General features: G+C 45.7%; 1 protein-coding gene across 1 annotated transcript; it reads left to right on the top strand.

Moving 5' to 3' along the window:
• Nucleotides 1-5943: 5943 nt before the first annotated feature.
• Nucleotides 5944-11276, top strand: UPK1B (uroplakin 1B; the record flags this gene model as incomplete). The annotated part of the gene is made up of 7 exons (XM_082496426.1): nt 5944-6024; nt 6559-6759; nt 8312-8386; nt 9126-9248; nt 9548-9727; nt 10510-10593; nt 11226-11276. Exons 1-7 carry the CDS (start codon nt 5956-5958, stop codon nt 11274-11276), a joined length of 783 nt encoding a protein of 260 aa, XP_082352552.1. The 5' UTR covers nt 5944-5955.
• Nucleotides 11277-20958: the final 9682 nt, after the last annotated feature.

Below are 20958 nucleotides of genomic sequence, written 5' to 3'. Positions count from 1 at the left end.
AAAAAAATCCCAAGCTAAATAAAATGAAAATGGATCCAACTCAAACCACTGGATTTTCCCCATGCACCATAATTAAATGAAAACATTAAAATTCATTTACTTTCTTTTTCTAGTCAGTACATTCTTATACCCATGCTCAAACAGCAGTCCAGAAATCCTAATATTTGTATTTATGTCCTTCCAACTTGCCCATCCTCTGTAAAGTTCAAGTGTCTCGTAGGAGTGAGTCATTTGTCCACCCTTTCAAAAGTATAATAATAGAAATTCTTTAAAGCTTTGTGTTTTCAGCACAACGGCATTCCGATACGATCTAAGAATCACGGAGACACCCTCCAGTCCCATCGAGGACCGGGGAACAGGTTTGGCTAGAAAAAAAAGTTGTCCTCATGTGATGGGCACCCTACCAATCACACAGCACTTTTCTCAAGCAACCTGGGCTTTTTAAAACCCAGTGGAGGTGAGAGGAAGGGGCTCTTTCAGTGGGTCGGGATTTCTGCTAGGAAGCATCACGAGAAGGGAGAGGTGAGTACCTTGCTGTGGTCACCGTCTTAATGAGGCACATGAGTGATAAGTGACTCTTAGGAGAAAAGGAAGCTTTTATGTTTAATGGTTTTTATTTTAGTCCCTGGGCTGTGTTTACTGTGTGGGAGTCTGGTACCTGGATAAGGTTAACTGCAGAAGATTATTAAGTATTTCATTTTTCTTACCTCAGGCTGTATCTTCTCTATGGCTGTTTTAATTTGTTTCATATTTTTTCTCCTAAAGACTGGGGAGGAGGGAACAGGAAAATTAAATCTGTTGCAAATATATCTGAGTGAAAAAAAAAAAGAAAAATCATTGCAGAGAAAGATGAATCCTGTAATTCCCCCTCACTTGTGAATATTGGAAAGGGAAAAAAAAATCCTCTTGTTTTGGCTGTGCTGTACTAATGAGGGAGAGACGAAAAACCTACCTCCCAGCTCTATTTCTGAAGTAATTATGCCTGATGATGATTTACCAGCCACTCCACTGTTCACACAGGCTTCATTTCATAGCAATCTCTCTCAAAAGGAAACTTAATTAGTCTCTGACCCCTGCTTGGTGCTGAGCTTTGTTTTTGCTTTATTTTTTCTTCCCTGGTAGCACAAAATAACTGGCTGGCTTTTCCTTTTCCGACTGTGGTTGACTCCTGGTGCACAAGCTGTTCTGTGTCAGAGGCGGCTGCATTTTGGAGCAGATGGAGCAACAGGGAAAGTCCAGCGGGGCAGGGGGAGTGTGTGGTTTTACATGCGCTGGAGGTGTTTGCTTTAAAATAAGTAAATGAATGATGAATTGACATTTGTAAAGCATTTGGCTTCTTACAGCAGGGTCTAAGCGATTCATCAATAGCATATTTAATCACATCTTCATAAAAGCTGTATAACTCTGAAGATGTCCCACGCACTTGCAAACTACCTTCTTTTTAAGTCCCTTAGTGGCTAAATTTTCCACTAAAACCAATTAGAAAAAAAAAAAAAAGTAGGTTTATCGCTGTCTGGCCCTTCAACTCTCTATGCATCAGACCCTACAGCAGGTCAGAGTGTGGGCAGGTCTGTGGCTCGTGGAGGCTTCCTGCGGCACCGGCACTGGCACTGGCGCTGGCACAGCACCTTCGGCAGCAGTTCCACTCCACTGGTTTCCCTCCGTCTGTGCCCCAGCCCCGGCCCAAGCATCTCGCTCCTGCCTGTAGAGACATGCTCTCCAGCAGGAGCTAGGAGAGCCTGAGGGGCAGGAGATATGGTGCCTGGGCTTCTGCGCTGGAGGGGGGTTATGGGCAAGGAGTGGGTTTCTGCTGTTGAACGTCTGGGTTTGTTTAGTTGCGCTCGAGCGGCGCGGAGCCCTTCAGCCAAGGCACACAGAGCCTATGAGTAATAAAACAAACGCATCTCGTGTCTCTGCCAGGGGATGAGGACATGGTGCCCTGCACAGGAACGCTGAAGCAAAGGCGGGTAGCAAGGGGTGAGGTGAAGCTCCTGTAAGCCCCGCCGCCACCCTGAGAGACCTCCAAGAGTGGTGTGTAGAAACAAATGATGCTCGCAGGGGTGTTTTGGGACATCCCTTGCTCACAGTGCTGTGACTCCACCATGACAACCGGCACAAAACACAAGGCAATCAAAATGCGACCTGCTTCTGTGTGGGGCAATGCCAAACCAATTCTTACCCATTGGCTTTTTTGGCTAGCGATGGAGTAGGACTGGGCTAAGCAGGGGGCATTTATCTGTAAGGCTACTGAAATCCTGACCCAATCTATACAGAAAGAGGGTGTGGAGGCTTCAAAAGATCAACCAGCCTAATGTGTGTGAGGGATGCACAACAACAGAGACTGAATCCTACTTAAATCCAGGCACTGCTATGAGCAGGGCTTCCTTTGAAAGCCTGCATGGGGTTTTCACCTAAAACCCAAGGGCAGAAGCCAGCCTCTGCAGAAGGGAGCTTCCTTTTCAGCTCCCACAGTTGTGCTGCAGGTCTCGCTGAGCCACTGTGAGTAGAGGAAGGGAAGAGAGGTCAAGAAAGCTCCAAGGGCATGGAAATAGCAGATGTGTCTGCAACCTATGGAGGAACAGGAGGAGGCAGGGCTACCACTGCTCCTGGGCCCTGATAGGCTCAGCTGGACTCCCATGGGTGTCAGGAACTTTTTGGGGGTGTGAGGGCAGAGGAGAGTGGAGAAGTTGCAGCCTGGGTTGTGACCAGGGCATAAGGAAGAGGAAGAAGGATGTGCTTCAGGAAGGATGTAGGTTTTTGTGGTACAATGGGAGAAATAGACACCTTTCCAAAGCTGCTTGGAGCATGGAGCCAAGTCTGTGGTAGTGATGATTAAATACCTGGACCTAAACAAGTCACAGCTAAATTGCAAGGTGCCTGGGATGTGCTGAGGAACACCAGGTCCGTGCAAGCTCAAGGCTGAAATCCCAGGACCCGGGCACCTTCTTGTGCGGAGATTTTGGATAACGGTTGCAGATGAAGCTCCAATTTCCTCAGGGGTTTCCCTGAAGCCCCAGGGAATTGTATTTGGGTCATAAAAATAATCTTAACGAGCCCACGAAGAAGACGACTCTACCTCCAAACTGATTTGTGTCCTCAGGCAGGTGCTGCTGGCGCCTGTCTCTCTGGGGGCTGGGAGGAGGACTGCCGACCAGCGTCACACCCCACGGGTGGTTATGAGTCACACCTGCATGCAGCTTGCCTCGGGCAAGCCAGCCAAAGTTTGCCTCATGCCTCTGTAATCATGAACCTGCGTCAAGTGCTGTGCAAGCCATGCTTGCTTAACCTAGCTTACCTCTGAGGCGTGAGGAGCGGGCAGCAGGTGGAAAGTCACAGATCTCCCATGGCTTCTCCTCTGGGCTGTGTTGGAGGGTCGGCTCTCCAGCTGCCCAGCCATTGCCACGGCCTTGCAGCACCTTCCCAGTCTCTTGTCTGTGATGCTGATGCTAGACCTACAATGGAGTAGCGGCCAGAGAAGGTGTTGCCACATGTGGCATAGGGGAATGAAGTGGACACCAAGAAATGAGCTCCTTCGGTGCCAAATGGAGGCAGAGGGAGAATTCATACTAATATGGCAACATCATTACAGTGTTTATTTTTAGGTCTATAGTAGAGGTTCTTCCTTCCCTTTTCCTCTTCCCAGTCTCTCTGCTTCTCCCTCACTTTGCAATCCCATTGGACTTAGGTAAGGTACTGGACAGCCTTAGGTTGCCTAGAAGCCTGCCACCCTCCAGCTGATATCTGTGTGGTGGTGACTGTGTCCAGCTTTTCTCCCAGCTACAGTAGCCTAGGAGATGGGCTTGCCCCAGGAGAAGAGGCTTGCTTTCTCAGCCTGGCATGCCTGCAGTAATACCTGCCCAAAAGGAGGCAAGAGCAAGCCAGGTCCTGCCTGCCGGGGAGGAGAAGAAAGCCAGCTTGTGGGGAAGGAAGTGCATGGGCTGGGTGGACAGCTGATGTACAAGGTGTGAGTGCTGTTGTTAGGCTGCGGGGGTTCTGTAGGAGAGAAAGGGAGGGAGAAAGAGGTTTCTGCAGTGTTAAGGAATGGGTTGTGACTTTCTTAATCTTACGTGGTGTGATCTGTCGTGCTAGTCATATGGCACACTCAACCCTGCTATCTACATGGCAGGTGGAGCAGACCTGCTTTTCCATGTAGTAGTCAGAGTTCACATGCCTGCATTTGAGCAGGGAAGGTGTCCTTGATTTTTGGACTGCCTCCTTACTTGTGATGTCTCTTAGATGGCAACAACTAAAAGCTTTTCAAAAAGTTTGCAGCACAAAGATCCATGAGCCGGGCAGTGGTCTCTCCAGCTTTCAGATGAGTAGAGGACCAGTGTCTGTCTCAGGTTTGGCAGTCTCTGCAGTGTTGTATTGCAGACCATATGTGGCCAAACATTGCCCAGACCCAGATTTGACCTAAAAGGCAGTTTTATGTGGCTCCCTGGGCATGCTGGCTGGTCAACAAGTTTGGCAGGGACAGAGCTTCAGGTTGACCTCATGACCTTGCCATTTTCAAATACAGAGCCATACAGCTTCAGGTATATTGGGCTGGCTTCCAAACACCTGGCTGGGAAAAAAAGTGGCTTCTCACCTTGGAAATAATGGCCATCCCTACTCACACTATCATGGGAAAATACTTATGTGGTCTGCTGCTGATATAATGGTGAAAGCACTGGACTAATGCCTAGGACTCCATGCCTAACCCTGAAACCACTGCAGAAAGGGTGTTAGAAAATTCTGGTTTTCCCTCCATCACTGTTGGAAGTCCTGCCTACCCTAAAAGGGCAGCTGTTGAAGAAGCTGAAGGTGGCACTGTTAGAGACATCCCACAATGCTCTTTTGCTCACGAAACTCCCCTTCATTGACAGCTGTGTCTGCTCTTATTTTCCAACAGTTTCTCTGAAGAACCCCGGAGTCAGTAACCCCAGCAAGGAAGGCACTAGTGCAGGTACTCTGGCAGAAGAGGGGTGTTCAAGATGTTTTTCCTGTTGTCTGCTCAAGTTGGGCCCACTTCAGCCTTTCTTTCATGGCTTATATTTTCTTAACCACCCAGCAAATGCAGCTGTCTCAAGGTTGAGGGTTTTTTTCCCTCCCCCTCTCCATGCACACACATGCTCCGTCCCTTTGAAAGGACTTGGCTGGCGCTGGCATCTGGGGTTGTTTCTCCAAAAGGTCTCACACCTCTGACTAGTGCCTTTATGCTGCTCTCTCTGGAAGAGGATGAATTCGATGCGGGTCCCCTGGCCCCGGCCTGCAGGATATAGCGGTCTCAGGAATTTGGTGGGAATGTTACTTGGCCTAGCTCCCATGAGCCAGCTGCAGGCTGAGCGGCTCCCTCCCTCCCTCGCACCTGACCGAGAATGGGGGGCCCAGCTCCAATTCCCGGCATAGGTGGGAGATGGGGCTACCCTTAGCAAGATGCTGCCAAGCCGTGCACCATAGGTATGTGTGTGGGATACAGCTAAAGCGCTGTGGCTACCAGTTCAGTCCCATGGTAGTGCTGGCCAAAATGAAACAGCCAGCAGGGTGCATAGCAAACCCTGGGGTAAGGCCATCTCCTTTGGAAAAGGAGTGAGGTGAGGGCCCTGAGCTTGTGCCCTGTCCACCTGGGTGTAGCTGGTGTTTCTAGCCAGGTGGAAGTGCAACACCATGAGCTGAGGTTTGCATGGGTGCTGTTGAGATGATGAAAAGCCTACCCAAAAGGGAGCCAAAGACACTGGCCGCCCCCAGTGTGGTCCCAATCTTCTGCAGCTCAGGTATCAGTGAGAGTTTGAGTTACCAGGCTCACACCTGGGGAAGTTTTTCCTCTAAAACTCCTATGAAGCAAGGGGTAGGAGCTGTACAGACAGGCTGGCAGGTTCTGTCTATGCTTCTCAGGGATAAGTTCTATTTCTGAGTGATCTACTGGCCTAACTGAAGACTGTCTTTGTTTTTCCCAGGTTGCATGAAGAATTAAAGATGGCAAAAAGTGATGGTGGCATACGCATCTTGCAGGGTCTGTTAGTCTTTGGGAATGTGGTCATTGGGGTAAGTGAAGTCAGACAAGTATGGGTGGAGGCTTCCTTCCAGTAAAACATCAGTTCACAGCCATGAAATCCCTCTTCACATGTGAAGTCCGCATATAAATAGACCAGTAAAGTATGACAGGAGCGGTAAAGGAGACCTGTGCTAGCTGATCAGTTGGGTGGGGAGGGGACAGCAGGGGACATCAGGGGCTGATCCACATGACCAACATGATTTCTAGGGGTAGAGCCCTTGCTGCTGACCAACATCTTTCCAGCCACCTTCCTCCATATAGTAATGCAAAAGGTTCTGTTAATTCCTTCTTAACATCCTCAAGTCCTAGGCCTGACCTCTCAGGTCTAGGCTGGGTGAGTTTTGTCTGCAATTCTTCTGTGTGGGCACAATACAAGAGACTGTAGAGTTGGGCAAAGGAGGAGTGGAGTAGCTACTGCTCGGCAGGAAGTTGAATGAAAGGAAAGCGGTCTCCATCTTTTTCTGTCTCTGCTATTTCTTTGGGGAAGCTTGACCTAATGGATTTCCCAAACTTGTGCTTCTCAGATGTGCGGCATTGCCCTGACAGCAGAGTGCATCTTCTTTGTGTCTGACCCCCATGGTCTGTACCCTCTGCTGGAAGCCACAGAAAACGATGACATCTATGCTGCTGCCTGGATTGGCATCTTTGTTGGCTTTGCACTCTTTGCTCTGTCTATCCTTGGTATCGTTGCAGTCATTAAGTCCAACAGGACCTTGCTGCTGGTGGTAAGTGTAGCAAAGTTTGCCTACCTATTGCTGCCAAACTGAAAAAATGCCGCCTTAGTTTCCCTGCTCACCTTGGTAATCGGCCACTGAGCAAAGACAGATTTTATTAGTGACAAGGAGCCAAAGATTCTTCTTGATCATGGCTGTGGTATCCCACAAGGTGAATCCTGTGAGGACACATGCATGAGAAGCTCCTGAACCAGGTTGAGAGAACTAATGGTGGGAGCCACAATAAAGGTTTAAGCTGACCGGCTTGACCCTGACCTTGCCCTGAAGCAATGCAGAAGCACTTGTGCAATCAGATGTAGCTGGGATGTGGTTTAGATCCTTGTTTCTCCCCACCCCTTACTGCCTTTCAGCTGTCATATACCATTCAGTCTAGGAGTTGATAAGTAATGATGTCTGTACAAGGCATTAGTATGTGTTAGTATACCAAATATGGGTGCAACTGAGAACATTAGACATCAGCAGGGAGGCAGAAATTACAGGGGTGGGGACAGAGAGCTTTGGATAAGCCAAGGACAATGTTAAGATGTGAACAAATGTCTGTACAATTTCTTATATAGTCCTTTAGGTTGACAGTGGCAAAACTTAATCAGTGCTTGCAATAACAAAGGGTTAGAGCCGAAACTCTGGAATCATCTGTCTCTTGGATTATTGTGGGATGGCAGGGTGTCTGTTTTAAACAATGGACATTTAGGGATCTTAACTCTTGTGCCAGGGAATTTGTCAGCAAACACCTGAGGGAAGAGAATTCCCTTAACTCTGAATTTTGGTGCCTTGGCTGAAACCCAAGGCTGTGGTATAGGAGGTAAGAGAGGGTAGAAGGGACAGAAGCTGGGGTAAGAAGGAAATAAATGCCTTGAATCTTAGAAGAACATTATAAAATGTGGGAGGAAAAATAGAGACACAAGAACTCTGAAGGGAATATGGGAAAGGTTAAAGGGTTTATGCTGAGAAGGGAAAAGAAACAGTGAAATAGACTATGAGGGGGGATCCTCAGGATCTGTTTTCATGAAGGATCTTTGTTCACAAAGTAGGAGTGCTGAGGAGATACGACGATGCAAAATCAGGAGGACCTGAACAACACTCTAAATTGCACCTTCTGTTTCCCCAAAGTACAAGCTCTCCTGCTAGGATTGAACAGCTTCTTGCTGACAAGCTTATAGCTGGCAAGTGGAAGTGGAAGGAGGAGACATGGCACAAGCATAAGTTGCCGATGAGATGAAACAAAGAAAAGGGCAAATGTTATTCTAGGACATATCTGGCAAAGAATTTTCCATAGAGGCAGGGTGGTATTGATGCCATGAGGTTCTGAAGAAAACTTGTCTGTGAGATGGAGAACAATTCCAGACATATACCTTCAAGAAAGCAGATTGCGAACTGAAACAAGCAGAGGGGAGGGCTACAGGAAAGTTCAGGGGCACGGAGAAGACTGAGGAGACTAGGAGAGACTGGCCTCCTCTGCCTTGAGCAGGGTTTCCTGCTTAATCTTGAAAAAAACTGCTCAACTGTTTCTCCAAGGGCTAACTCTGCTGTGTGTCTCCCACAGTATATTATTCTGATGTTGATCACTTATGCATTTGAAATGGCTTCTTGCATCACGGCAGCAACTCACCGAGACTTCGTGAGTATTTCTTTCCTCATGTATTCTTGGAACTTTGCTGGGAAATGTTGCAGCTCTAGGGCACACAGCCATCCTGCTCAATGTAGTAAATGGCTTGTGTGGTGGTACAGTGTACACTCAAAGGACTACTGCTGAGTTAGAATAAGACCCCACAAGGAAGATCTCCATTGTCGTTATTCTAATCAAGGAAATAACTTTGTTCTTTTTAACATAGTTTTGTTATTTTTGACATTTTAAAATGTTTACAACCTTGTAGTTGAGGGAAGAATAGTGTGGGTTAGCTGAATCATCAATACGGTGTTTAGTCTTTCAGCTACTGACTGATTAATCTACCATACATGCAGAAGAAATATCTTCAGTGTTGCCCCAGGCAGTGTTACTGGTGAGGGAAAGATTAAGTGGGTTATGGAAGTTATTGGGAGGGAGGGAAATTACTTATGGCGCTTTAATTCCAAACAACATACCCAATGTAACCCATAGCTTCTGCACATCTCCTGTGATCTGACATCCGGCAGAGCCTGCTTAACATTCTTGCTCAAGATCTACACCTTTGTTGCTCCTGCTCCTCAAATCTTGCTCTTTATTCTCCTGTGTGTAAAACTGTGGGAGGAGCAGCATTCCTGTTCTCCAGCAGGACACTGAAATAAGCAAACAAACCCACCCCAAATAACCCTATATTTGCTTTACATGTCCACTTATTTACATAGTTCCTTCATTCTTCTCTCTTTTTTTTCTTTAGCTCACTCCAAATCTCTTCCTGAAGCAAATGTTGGAGAGGTATCAGAAGTCAGAGACAGAAAATAACAATGACAAATGGATGTCTGAAGGGGTCACAAAGACGTGGGATAAACTCATGCTTCAGGTAATAATAACACTGGAGACTCTCACTAATTACTAAATGCTCTGCATCCCTCGGATTTCAAGTCCTCCTTGGGGCCACTCAGTAAGAAAGAGGACGGCATGTCCCTTGCACTGGAGAGAAAGTCCTGCCACACTCCTCGTTTTGCTTGTTTATCAGATGGCGGACTGTCAAAGGAAGGCACTTCAAAAATCTCTCCCATAAATCTGTGGTTAATGCCTAACCAGCTATGTGCAGGGTCCAGCCATGTGCAGGGCTGTGACCTGGACCCATAAAGACTGTTCCCTTCTCTCACTCTGCAGAACCAGTGCTGTGGGGTGCGGGGTCCCTCCGACTGGCAGGAGTACACGTCCGCCTTCCGCACCACACACAGCGATGCCGACTTCCCTTGGCCACGCAATTGCTGTGTCATGGATACCCAAGGGTCTCCCGTCAACCTCGATGGCTGCAAGCTTGGAGTCCCCGGCTACTATAACAGCAACGTAAGATCCTTTCTGCTTTTTCCGGTTAACATATGTTGGTCAAAAGCACCTTGCTGGAAGGGAAGGAAACAGTGAATAGTTTCCCTCCTCCACTCTGAGCTACAGGTGTTCAAAAGCTTTCTGGAGGAGAAGCAATGCCTGTAGGGTCCTGGCCATGTTGCTGAACACAGAAAAAGTTGTAATAAAGGCTCTCCTGATGGAGAGAGAACTATTAAGAACAATATCCCAATGCCACCAGTAAGAAGTGAGATCTCCAACATGTAGATGGACAATAGCTAAACCAAATCTAGCCTGAAGATGAGAGCATACTATATGACTAGGAAAGTCAGCAGTTCTCCTCCTCAAGGTAGAACTTTTCAGTAGACCAGCTTGTCCTGTTCAAAGAGATTGCTGGGTCTTGAACATCAACTTCTGCATTAGCAAGCATTTCTAGGAGGTGTTCAAGCTTCCAAATTTGCCTGCAGCTTCGTGATTCTGGAGGTCAACTCTGTGTTGGCTGTGTTTGGTTATATACGTATGCTTGGCAAGTGGATGGCTCAGAAAGCTGTCCTTGAAGTGTCTGACATGGGTCTACTTTGTATCTGGAGCTAGAAACAGGTAGGCTATCTGCAAGTTGTCACTAAGCAGTGCAGCTGTGGCTTGTCTTCTTGAGACCTTGTGAGATATGCAAATTCCAATAGGAGAAGAGCATGCCACCTCAGTCTCTCTCAGAGATGGATAATCTTGTTGCCTGGTGGTACAAGCTCGAAGCTGGTATTGATTTATTCACAATTGTCTTACAGGGTTGTTATGATGCTATTTCTGGGCCAATGAACACACATGCCTGGGGTGTTGCATGGTTTGGTTTTGCCATCCTCTGCTGGACTGTGAGTACTTAATATTTGCCTTTATTTCCTCTTCTTCTTTCTTGCTATTCCACACCCAGCTGGGTGGAGGTGGATGACAGGACTGACACATTTTTAAAGTCTGTAGATTATAGTTATTCATTCGTCACCAATCTGCCTGTACCCTGTTCCATTAACAGGGCTACATTTACAAGTTCCCCTCCATTCTGGCTTCCACAGGTGAGGGGCTAGATGGCCTTCCAGCCTGCTGGGGCCTGCTGCCATCTCAGCAATACAACACAACAGACACAGCTTGCAGATACTTGCTTGTGAAGAGCATTGAATCATCAAAACAGTAATCATGACAGATAATGCAGTTTCTAGTTGGAAAACTGTGTATGAGTGCTTTAAGTACTCAGGGTTCAGCAGCTTCAGGATAGATAATCCCCAGTGAGCTGAGTGATCCAGTCAAATATTTATGGCTGCACATATCCTCTTTCTTCACTGTGAAGCTTCTGTGCAGATAAAAAGCTTTAAGATTTCTCTGCCTGAACAGACTTTGCTTGTCAAGAATTTCTCTTGCTCTCTCCTACCAGTAGGTCTAAATGGGGCTGGGGAAGAGGTGGGGAGAAGGAAACAGGGAGCAGAGAATCTTAGGAGTCTTGTCATTTCAGTTCTGTGTCCTCCTTGGTACCATGTTCTACTGGAGCAGAATTGAATACTGAAGGCCCGGTGTCCTCAGTGCTGTCCTGAAGCACTGCGTGAAATTGCATTTGTTCGTCTCCTGCTCCGTTCTCCTCATGCCATGGAGGATTTGAAGTCTTCCCACTACCTCTCCCACATATACTTTTGCCTCTCCAAAAACTTGACACACAGAGCTGATGACTCCAGGAAAGAATCTTCTTGGATCTTCTTTGCCCCTTGTTCTGCATCCTTACTGCCTTCTGGCTGAGGCACCATCCTTCTTTTTCTGTGCAAGAAATCCTTGGAGCATAAGATAAGAAGTGATCTGATTTGTTCTGTGATGACATCAGAAAGGAAAATATCCATATATGCTTGCTCCAGAAAAGTCTCTCTCTAAAACTAGGTCGAATGTAAATCATAATGGTAAAGGCTCTGGCAAGGGCAATGTGAGCAAAACTGTAACCTCCTGTGACCAATAAAGACGGATGCTGCAAGTAAGAAGACTGCCGACCTCTCTGATATATTTTACCGTTCAACTTCTGTTCCTGGTCTCTGTCACCCCTTGCCTTAGAATAAGGCAGATTCTCTGAGAGTTTAAGTGTGTCGGCAGTAAAGACATGTCACAGATAAAAAGTCTGTTGCTCGTCAAGCCCGATAAAAGGCTAGCTCACTCCTCAGCAATACGCTGTTTATATTCAAGCCTACCTCCTGTCACTGACGAAACCACTGCATGCGCTCCTACCATCAGAAGTGACAGTCCAGAAAAAGCTCCTCTTGCTAACAAGCGACTCCTTCAAAAAGCTGTTATGTACTTCACACAAGATTTCGCACATCTGCGGGCTAGAATTTGGGCAGAATACAAGGGGTCCTGTGCCGTAGTTGGCTTCGCAAAAGTGGCTGTCCCACGGCTGTAGATTACTGTGCTTCATGCTTCAGCTACCTCCATGTATATGGTCACGTCCCCTGTGTACTCCCCTTCCACATCCCCAGATCAGATAGGACAAATGCAAAAAACGGCAACGAGTAACTCTTGTGAAAAATGCAGGCAGGGAGCTAACTGAACCAAATCCAGTCCTTGCATCAGCAGTTACAGTTCTCACTCAGTTCAGTGGAGGCTGTTTACTTTGGCCCAGACTGATCTGGTGTCTTTCCTAGTGAACACTTCAGCAGTTACCTGTGTCGTGTGAAATATGCTCCTGTATAGAGCGTTTTAAGGTGAAGCCTTTTCCTACGGTGTACTGGTTCAGGTCCTGGCACTTGCCAGCTGTCTTGATTCTTGGTTTTTGTATATTCACCAAAATACTAATTAAAAAGAAGTGGAAGTGAATTTTTTTTCTTGTTCAAGATTGTGTGTTTGGGAAGGGGAAATTATAAAGGTCGGTATATGGGATGAGCGGGGCAGTGCAAACGCAGGTTTGAAAGTCCTGTAACCCCCTCCTGAAGATCAGTGTGCAAAGCACCGTGATGCACAGTACTACATAAGTTCTGCAGCTGAATAATCCCTCAATAGGGTACCGGGGGAGAGAAAAAGGCAGCTATGAGGGTGAACAGCTTGAAGGAGAATCAGGTCCCTGCAACATAAAGGGGTTTTTCTGTACGAGTGTGCCTTCAGAAAGGAAAATCCCTGTGGATCAGCCACTTCACTGGTTCAGTGGGGTGGTGGCTGTCTTGGAGAGCCTCAGCTCTCAGCAATTCCCATAAGGAAATTAGTCTTCAGCACTTTTTTGTGAGACTCGAGGACATGGATAGACTGTGGGGACCACGTATGGAAGTGGTCTGGGTTTGGTTTTCAATTATTTTTGTGTGTGTGTGCGTGCGTATGTTGCTGAAAGCTACAATAATACCCAACTCTAATGAAATCCAAAGAGAATTGGTGCCTGCCTAAGCAATAGCAAAGACTCGGTTCTGTGCTACTTACCGTGAGCTGCAAACGTCTGCCAACTGCAACAGCAGAGAGGAGAGAAATGGGTGAGGCGGGACAGTGCCGGCACACAGCTCTGTCCTCGCTTGGCCAAACTCCTCCAAGAACTCCTCAGTCATGGCAGCCTTCATGGATAGGTGCACACCTGCGTAAAGGTCTCTTGCTCAAGTTATTTCTGAAACTTGAGTAGTTCTCTGCAAATGGGTGAAACTGGCTATGGGACTTTCTAGAGACTAGCAAGGCCTTCTGCATACAGGTGTGACTGCAGATGTGGCCTGTAGAAAACGTTAAGACCACAGAAGCAGGTAATTTCAAATATTATTCTCCTCCTCTGGTCTTTTGCTTTAGACCCAGAGGTCTCTTCCTTCCTGCTACGTCCAAATGTGGTGTGATTGTAGCACTGCACTCAATATAGAGAAAATGCTGCAGGATTTTGCAGGAGAAGAGGAACTGAGACTAAGATTTTTGCAGTATTAACTGCTCCAACCAGTTGCAAATGATACCATTGACCTATTGCATAAATGGCAGTCTAAGCCAATTAAGTTTGGGTTCTTCTAATTTGCCTTCTGCTTCCTGAAACTTTCCCACACGTGACATATTATGATTTATGTTTTGCAAAAATAAAAGCTGTGATGAACAAATGATCTGGGCAATGGTGGATCTATGCAGAAGTGCCAAGCATGCTACGATGCAACCAGAAAAACCCAGCTTTATCCACCTGAACAAAGGGGGAAGCAGGTGACTGGACTGATGGCAGAGTTATGTTGAGCAGGCTCGTGAAAAATCCTGCACAGCTTTTTCTGGTTTTTCAGCTTCTGAAGGTTGATTCCAATCTCTGCAAGTTCCCTACCTGGGATGCCAGGGGAGGGTGAGGAAGGGATGGAGTCCATCACAGGAAGGGTGGTGAATGGGTTCATGTGTTGGCTGAGGCTGTAAAGAAATCCTGGTCATTCTCAGCTGTTTGGATTGCTGCCTGAAGGTATGGATGCATGTGGTCTTCAGAGCAGGTAATATGCACAGATGCATGAAAACTGCTGGACTAAGACAGGATGAAGAAAAAAAAAAATCTCTATGTGGAAGCTGTGTGGTTTGTTTGCAGATGTGCTCTGTGTATTTCTTCTCTGTAGGTGTGAATATTCACATTTCTCTCCTGGAAAAAAAAAAAAAACAAAACAAAACAAAACAAACAAAAAAAAAAAAAAACAAAAAAAAAACCCAAACCCATGTTTCAATTTTCCCATGGAGTTACCAACTGTATTTTTAGATTATTAATTTATTGTAATATTCCCCACTCTGAGAAATCACAGTCTTGCTGAGAAACATCCTCTGTTCATACTTGACAGAGCAGCGTGGCCTCCAAGCCAACAAGGATCCCAAATCCTAAGGTGCTCCCCTCCTGTACACACACAGACATAACCTGATGTCTTTCACGTTGTTGAATGCTTGTGGCTGGTGGTATGGAAGGTCTCTCTTTCTTCAGGCAATGGGGCAATGTGGGGCTGCCTTTCTGTATTTTGTGCCTTGCCCCCATTTTTCCAACAGGCTTTCCTACCCCTTCCTCCTTTCCCCTCACTTGTTCTTCTTCTTCTACATGAGATGTCTTTGCACAGACTCTCTCAGTCCCTATTTCTCCTTACCTTGCCAGTTCCTCTACGACATACAATGCCCACTATGTGCTGTGTTTGCATCTGGCTACCCACCTCAGTGCAAAAACCAGAAAACAGGCTGTCAGTGGCGGTTGCTATCCTCTGACTCAGATGATTTATTCCTCATCCTGCTCACTGCCCTGGCATCTTAGTTTTCCCCATTCCTTACAAGAGGGACTCATGCCAAGTGAATGTTTATTGGGACAAAGTATGACCTAAAACCAGCTCATAAATGAAGCCTCCTTCTCCCACGCCTTGGCAGCCCTGCCCTCTTTGGCAACTGGGGAAAGCCTCTGCAACGTGCGGTATGCTGGGAACCTCCTGCAGGGACTCTCCCTGTAATCTCAGGCATCTATCTTTAGGAGATCCGGCTGCATGAGGAGTTGAGGATGACTGCCGAGGGTTTATCCTCAACAGCAAAACAAGGTGAGGGTGTTTCTGACTGTGTTAGCTGGCACACGAGGTGAAATTCTAGCATAGGCAAGGTCATCTGCAGTTCTTGCATGTTCACTAGTTGAGATGAGATAAACTCTGCAAGAGAGCTAAGTGATGAGCAGTGAGCTGCTCTGGCTACCCAGGGCTGTTACTGACTGAGAGTGAATGCAGGACTGAAAACACTCCCTCTCTATTTTCTCCAAAGCAACACTCACCTTTAGCAGGGTACGGTGGCTGGCATAGAAGCTGGGGAAGGTAAAGCCAAGCTACTTCAAATAATCCCTGCAACTAACCAGCCTAGTCTTTTTACATCTCTCTTCTGCCTCCACTCTCTGACCCTTGGTGTTTAAAGCAAATCATCTCACAATGCAAAAAAAAAAAAAAAAAAAGTGAGTAAAGCAGTTTGTGAGCACCATTTTTTTTCTGATCTAAACTTCTTGCTGACTCGTATGAAGGAGGAAGGAAAGAAAAAGTTATCTGATATTTTTCAGACTGGTTCAATTCTATCTTATGTCTGGGTTTGTTTTTGTTTTTTTTTTTTTCTTTTTTCTTTTCGGGTTTTACTTATGGGGAAACTTTCCCTGTTTAATAATCATCATGTGTGTTATTCTTCTTTCTCCAGCTCTGATCATTCCCATGTTCCCGTTTCTTGTGGTTCATTCTTAAGCAGCCACTAAGTTTTCTTTGAAGTCATTTCCTCTCACTGAATTCAAATATTTCCTGGTCTTTTCAGATAAGGGATTTAAATGATTGAGACGTGTTCCTTGTATCAGATGTTCTACGGAAGGAAACAGGTCCAGTTTTAAGATGTGTCTGGACCCAAAGTGCATCACATAATTTCCTATATATTTTCTAGGTTTGCAAAATGTAGTTCAACTCGCACTGCAGTTTGCAAATAAGGCATGAGAAAATAGTCACCCTTTTTTATTAGGGAGTGAACCAAACATTCTTGTTTTAACACTCATGCTCTAGTTAACTTTTGGGGGCATCGGGACTTGGACAGGTCTGAGCTTCACAGCTCCCATTCATTTCTAATCCTTAACTCGGAAACTGTTCATCCTTTACCTTTGCGGTGAGACATGTTCTTTGAAAAGTTTGTCCTGCTCAGATGGAAAATGAACGTGGAGATCTCACTGCCTTTCTCGATCTTGGCCATTATGATCCTGTTCTTTTTGCTGTGGTTGATGCCTTGTGCCAGCTTGCCCTAGGTCTCCTTCACTGGCCTAAATTTCCTTCCCTGCACTGGTGGCCTTCCCTTTGCTGCCGGTTTACTGTCAGCTTCATCTAGTGGGATACCAGCTGAGTGTCCTGTTTCCCAAAGCTGCTGGACTCCTGTGTTGCAAGGAGGATGCATGAGACACCAGTATCAAATGAGTTTTGGCACTGGGTTAGATTATTTCCTGGTTAACAGCCAGTTTGGGAACTTGCTTAATCCTGGCTTTGGCTTAGCTGAAAGTATCCAAGATGTTATAGCTGTTGCTTCCAATACAACCTACACAGATGATTGTCCTGAGTCAGACTTTCAAACTAGTGGTGGTGGGAAAGCAGGCAAAAGGAATTGGCTGAAATTGTGTTCCAGCCCTTCCACATGTTTAAGCACCCTGATTTAGAGCAGAGCGCTGAATGGAGCATGAGCAGGTCTGCAGCATGCCTTTTGCTTGATTTCCATAACCATGGGAGTGCTGGGGAGCTGTCTGAGATTCGGCTCTTGTCTTATGGCCAAGTCATTGCTAGACTCTGTGGCACAAAGAATACAAAAATACTGTTTCTCGTAGAGCGCGCGTAATTGGCTATGGCTAACAACAATTCCAGAGTTCAACAGACATGGTTTTCTCTCTCACTTTGTGTGCCAGTTGCCATGGTAAGCAGGAAGCACAACCCAGGCATTTTCCTAAAGGGAAATTGAAGTCATGAAGGAGGTAGGAAAGGGAGTCAAGCCCTGAGTTCAGCTGCTGAGTGGGAAAAAAAAAGTATTTCATTTAACCTCATGATTCATCTGGGGTTTAGGGAGAAAAAAGAGCTGAACTTAGGTATGTCCACTGAGGCTAAAACCCCCTCTTATTTTCTTTTTTTGTTCCCAGAGTAATATAACAGACAGATACTAATAATATTCGCTTCCACACTACAGCTCAGAGATTGGATCAATGAGGGCACTGCAAGAATCCAGAGAACCAGCGAACTTAATTCGTGATTTTTTAAAGTTCTTGCTTGTTCTTTACAAATCAACAGAAGTGCATATACAATGCACCAGAGGCTTCATAGTAACTTCTCTTGTTCCAGCTTGGCTTCCCCTCTACAAGCACTGGGATCCCAAAGTATTTCCATGCTCTTCCCTGCATTGCTCTACATTATCACAGGCAAGGCAGAAATCTGCGGGGCACGTGCTAACTGGGAGGACATGGTTGCACAGCACTGAAACTTCAGCTTGGTAGAACTAGAAATGGTAAGGAAAAAGATTATTTTTACCCTTGGAAATTTTAAAGCATTTCAGGTAATGGTAATTCTACAGAAGTTTCCAAGCCCTCACTTCATTTTCAGAGCTGCAGGGCAGCTGCAGCCATCATAACCTCCAGTCAGAAAAGTGTGTGATCAGGCCCTAACCTTCACCCCCCCGGTGAAAACCCAGACAAACACAGCTAAGTGGCCTGGCTGCTCACACAACAAAAGAAGGGCTCAAACTCCATGTCAGAGGAAGACAAATGCATATGCGCTGCATTTATAAAGCAAACCCAGGAAAAAGAAAATGGTCCAAAACACCACTAGGGCACAGGTCTGGTTTTATAAAAACTCCAGTTTAATCTCATGGCTGAGACCTGGCAAAACATCTTTCTTTCGTGGCTTTGTTTTTTTTTAAAGCAATAAGGCACAAAGGCAGGCAATTCCACACAGAGAACAAAGCTTAACAAAAATACAATCCGTCAGAGCTAGCAGAAGAAATAATCACAAACCAGGGCCAGTGGGATGGGGACAGTCCTTTTCACAGTGTCTGACTTCCAGCCCTTCCCTTGACCTGGCAGCAAATAATATTTCAAAGGGGACCAGTGCCTGCAAGAACAAGATTTAAGGTCTGGGCTGCTGCATGGAGCCCTCAGGAAGAACTGCCTCCTGCTATCCTTCTTTCCAGGGCTGTTAAAGTCCAGCTCCAGCTCCAGTTAAACTCAGTGGCAAGCTTTCCGTTGCTTGCTTGGAGCAGAATTAGTTATCACCAAGCTTTTACATCAGTTAGGAGCAAGAAAAAGCTAAACCAAATAAGGATCAGCTACAGCTTCTCTCCCACCTCTAGAGATTACTTTTTTTTTTTTCTAGAGATGGAGAGAAGCAAAAGGGACAACTGCAAAACCTGGGCATACCTGAAAGGTAGTATATGCTCCAGTAGATTGCGTTTTCAAGGACTGGGGAGAAGCTTGTAGTAGAAAGCTAAATCAGTCCTTCCACTCTGGTCTCCCCTAAGAGAAACCTCATCCCTCGTCTCCCAGGAGATGATCCAGCTCAGGAAGGTGGATTCAGGGCTTCTGCCCACCACAGATTAGCCAGAACTCATTGGCTTCTCTGTGAGCAAAAAGCCAGTTGATCTCACACATTAAGTGCTACAGAAGTTGCAGCAGAAAACAGTTCCATGCATCAGCCCAAGTTTCAGAGATGTGCAGGATTCTAATTAGGCAATTCCTTCATTTTAATTACATTTCCTTTTTAATATATTTATAGAGAATGTTCTTTTATATATATATATATAAATTTAACACAATATTCACCACTACAGGCATTTCAGAATTTGTGAAGAAAGAAAAAAGACTTTGATTGCACCATTTGGACTCTGGATGAGGGAAAATGTTGCAAGACTTTAGGGATGCTCTCTAATGCAGACCTAAGTTCCTCTGAAGCTCTAAAGGTGAAAAAATAAGTGCTTCAGTCTTTCTGAAGTGCTGGCATGGAATGGACAGCCCAGAGGAATGAGGTTTATAAGGTAAAATACAATCCTCATTTCTGTTTACCCTCCCACCAATAAGGCAGCTCCCACATGAGCTAAAATTATGCATGTCCCTCGGTTCCATCAGGGGTTTCCCATCTTTGCCAGCCCAACCATTTCACTCTAAGCTACACTTAACAGAAGCTGCACAAACCCCCTGACTACATGGGAAGAATAAGTGAAATTTAGTCATTTGTCTCCCATCGGTGAAAGTCCATAAGCAACATATGTTGGTGATATCATCTCACGACTGAGACTGGGGCCATCTGCAAACTTGGGAATGGTCTTTACACTCTTCACAGTCTCAGGAGAATTGACATGTGCTGCAGGGTCCCTGAAATTATCCTTGCAGAGCTGCAAATGATGTGAAAGTCTGTCTAGGGAGGTCCTTTCCATAATGCCAAGAACAATCAACTTAGCTCTCCTGTACACAAAACTTCAAATTCTGGGCCAGACCCACCTCCCATAAATCTATCCCTCTCCATAACACTTCACAGAGAAAAACAAAAACAAAACCAAAACAAAACAAAACAAAAAAAACCCAAAGAAATCGAAAAACAAGCAAAAAACCCAAAATCCTTTCTTAAAGTCTCTAGTGTTGCAGGACTGTGATGGAGGGCAGGAGTTTGGTACCCACAATGTACCACTGCAAAACCCTGAACTTCAGAAAAGCTTCCAGTCTCGAGTTCAGTCTGCTCCTGCAGGGTGGCAGAGGACAACCTAAGGGCTCTGAAGTAAAGATGACATCGGGTCTGACCCTGAAGCTGACCTCAGGAATGTCTTAGTAAAGTTGGATCTCAGAAAGCTCCAACCACACTGTCAGCACCATTTGATGGGAGATGGATTCTGTCTTCTGGCTCTGTCTATCAAGCTGTGGTCCTTGCAGCTGACTGCAACTATTGATATCAACATGGTTCTATCATCAAGCATTACAAACTCTGCAGAAGTCTGAGTCTGAAGCTGGGAATGGTGACACCTGTGCAATGGTGCACCTTGCAACTAAGCAAGTACTCTTAGCTCTGCAGGATCTGGGGCTTCATCTCAGCGCTCTTGATACAAGCCCACTTGTGACCCCAGAGCTACACACTGGTGTGCCTTCATCGAGTTCACTTGCCTAGGCTCTTGGAAGTTTGATACATCAGCTGAAGGCTGGAGATGAAATTGTAAGTAGAGATGAGATCGAGCTACAAAATAGAGATGTCATTACAGAATCTTGTTTAATTAAAATACAGGGCCTGGGTCTGAGTTCAAAGTCTGAAACACCTTTAAATAGTATAGTCTGGCTACAGATTTTAGTTGAGGCTCATCTCTAATATTAAGTTAAGTTTTGTAATCATTTTCTCTTGCAGGAGTTTCACCACTTATGCCAAAAGCACTATTACTTACTGGAACACTGTTAAGAGTTGAGACAGTGTATTATATACAAATTGCCAGACCTCATTTCTTGTTCATAGATCAGCTTATATGAGAATAAGGAGGGAAAAAAAAAAACCACCAAAAAAAAAACGGTTTTAAGGTGCCAAGGTTTTATCACATTTTCTTTTTCTTTTGATACATTACTTCATAAGCTTCACTGGCTCCTTTCCAGATGCCTTGGCAGTCAAAACTTCTAGGAACTGAGAGAATATAAATCCCTGCCCAAAGTAAACTATTTTGTTGACGCCAAAAAAACCTGGGCATCATTTCCACAACTTTTACTTTCTCTAAAGCCTTACCACAATACCTCATATCGCACCTTCTCAAGTCATTTGCCG

The sequence above is a fragment of the Vanellus vanellus genome, assembly GCF_965231255.1.
Source record: "Vanellus vanellus genome assembly, chromosome: 1".
NCBI classification, from domain to species: Eukaryota; Metazoa; Chordata; class Aves; order Charadriiformes; family Charadriidae; genus Vanellus; species Vanellus vanellus.
Note: the sequence above shows the minus strand (reverse complement) of the source record. Positions and strands in the feature narration are given on the sequence as shown.